The sequence below is a fragment of the Aplysia californica genome, unplaced genomic scaffold (genome assembly GCF_000002075.1).
Source record: "Aplysia californica isolate F4 #8 unplaced genomic scaffold, AplCal3.0 scaffold00385, whole genome shotgun sequence".
Lineage (NCBI taxonomy): Eukaryota > Metazoa > Mollusca > Gastropoda > Aplysiida > Aplysiidae > Aplysia > Aplysia californica.
In genome coordinates this window covers 312,467-315,084 of record NW_004797655.1, presented here as the reverse complement: position 1 = coordinate 315,084, position 2,618 = coordinate 312,467, and the positions used below count along the sequence as shown (strand labels likewise).

At 40.1% G+C, this 2,618-nt stretch overlaps 1 protein-coding gene across 1 annotated transcript in view; it reads right to left on the bottom strand.

Annotated features, from left to right (window-relative positions):
* LOC101862665 (adenosine deaminase 2) overlaps positions 1–2,618 on the bottom strand; it is a gene marked incomplete in the record, with an annotated part of 52,613 nt that overhangs the window by 3,839 nt on the left and 46,156 nt on the right. The window contains 2 exon segments of the mRNA XM_013085548.1: positions 1,198–1,307; positions 2,093–2,288. Coding sequence (XP_012941002.1) covers positions 1,198–1,307; positions 2,093–2,288 — 306 coding nt within the window.

Here is a 2,618-nt window from a genome sequence, read left to right as displayed (position 1 = left end):
CTTCTTCTTCTTCTTCTTCTTCTTCTTCTTCTTCTTCTTCTTCTTCTTCTTCTCCCAGTAGTTGAACTCTTCCTTCTCACCCTTTCTACAACTGCAATAAATCAGCCGGTTCCTTACCCTTCTGCAAGCCTGAGTTGTTTTGTTGCAAGTTAGGTTTCTATATTATCTTGTTTTCAGTTTCTGTTTGGTTGATCCCTTCGCGTCACGCCTTCTACCTTTGCCCCCAAAAAGAAATCTAGAACCCGAACCCGTTACACTGAAACTGCCGGCATCTATGAAGTAGCGCTTAAGTGCTTCGCTATCGCACCCAGAAAACCCGAATTCAAATCCCGATTGGTGAGAAAATTTCTATAGAGCGTCTCAGTTTTTCTGCTGGGATGTTGTATCACTCTCAGCCCGGTTTGGCCCTGACGGGCGGAATCAGAGTGCCGCCTCCGAAGTAATCCAAACTCTAAAAAGCACCTAGATTATAAAACCAAAACCAAACCAAAAACAGTGATTAACCCCCCCCCCCGTCCCCCAGAAAATCGCTTATACGGGGTGCCCACTACGGATGGGATCAGCCGATCGGGTCGGTCGCCCGATTCGGTCGCCTCTGAAGCAAAAGTGTTTGTTTTCAGTTTCAGGTGATCGAGTCGGGCGATCGGCCCGATCCAGCCGGAGTGGGCACCACGTATTAGGCGTGTAACAATGTTCTCAAGCCCGACCTTCAAGTTCGTTGAATCGTTGCTTTCATTGTAATAATATGTGAGGCAGCGTGGTGGAATCAGGCTCTCGTCAAAATAATCAGTGACGAAACTTGCATTTTTCCGAAGGTTTGTGACTTTTTACCAAATTTTTGCTTTTTGGCTCAACACCTTTCATGCCCATTAAAGAATTCATTTCTGTGTGGATTTTTCGGAAAAATGTTGATCAAAGGCACAAAAAATGTAAATTTTCAGTTACCATGGACTCTTAAGCTAAGGAAATAACTAATCTTTGGAGGCCATTTTCTCACTAATTTTACTTCTGAAAACAGGTGACCCCCCACCTCCTTCTTTCGCAAATATCTCGAGTTGTATTCAAGATGAAAGGATATATTTTTCATCCAAATAAACACAAGTGAACAAGCTTTACGAAGATACGAATACCTCTACATGCCCAAAAATTGACGAGAGCCTGATTCCACCAAGCTGCCTCACATATGATAGGTAATACCTCATTCCTTCAAATATAACTTTCACGCCAAGAAAATCTGGGTGCTCTGCTTTGAAATCCTTCACGATACCCTGCAGCATCCGGATGTACTCAACCATGTCAGTGTTGTTCTGTAGACCGGACAAGTGAAGACACAACATAATATGTGTAGCATGGTGGTGAAATCAGGCGATCGATTAAATATTGAAATAGAGGAACTAGACATTTTTCTGCGTGTTGGTAATTTTTTTTTTCGAAATATTTGTTTGTTTTTGGGTTCAAAATACTTTATGACCATTAAAAAAATCACGTCATTTCTGTTTCGATTTAAGAGGAAAAAAAAAGAAATAAATTTGCTCTGTCTTAAAAGACAGTACCGTTTTGGAAGTCACCAAACTTTGGAGGTCATTTTTTGACTAACTTTTCCCCATGAACATTCTATTTCAATTACTTTTTGGATGGAGTAAAGGGGATGGTCCAATAGGAAAGAAGACAGGAGACAACTAATCGATCTAGAGTATCGAAAGATTAATATTTTTACGCCCGTAGTGTGGGTTTTTCTATTTTGTGGAGGCCGGGAGGGGGGATTATAGGCCCCTATCCTTGGTTTGTCTGTCTGTCTGTCTGTCTGTCTGTCTGTCTGTCTGTCTGTCTTGCCGTCTGTCTGTCTGTCTGTATTTAATATACAATATGTTTTGAACGATTTAAGGCCAATCTGGGCTTTAATATGGCGTTATCAGTGCATAATCATATAATAATTAATATGTATATTAGATAAAACGCTCAGACCATGCATTATTTAATCAGTGTAGAACAATATATATATAAATGTCACATTTTATTTTTCTAATTTAAATAAATTCTATTTACTTTTTAAAAATGAACAAAATTAATTTTTAAAAAAATAAGAACTCACCGCACTGACTCGCCATTCTAAGTACTGGAGTCCATCGTCATAGGCTTCCTCAATGCCGTGGAGATCATAAAGGCGGCGAGATTCCATATTGGTCAAAAACCCGTCAATGCCCCTGAAGTAAGCGTGGAAGTCATTCCACGCTTCATGGTTGGATGCGTAAGGCTCTGTACCCCACATTGCCAGCGTGTCCAGCAACCTAACAAATGTTTAGTTTAGCATAGTAAGAGTTTCCAAGCACCTGTAACATAACTAGAGCAAGTGCCGAAGAAAAGAAGTGTTACAAGAGAGTTACAAACTCACAAAAGAAGAACAGATAGGGACGATTGACGTTTGAAAGGAAAAAAGGAACAAACCACACCAGACCACCCACCAACAACCTATTTGGTCGCTTTTAAGCACAAGGGGGCTATCCCGAAAAAAGTTGTTTTTTTTAGAAAATAGAAGGTAAAGTTTTCGATCCTTGTTCAGTTTCTTTAAAAGACAAGGAGAGTTTTCTCTATAACAAAACAAATATACACAACAATGA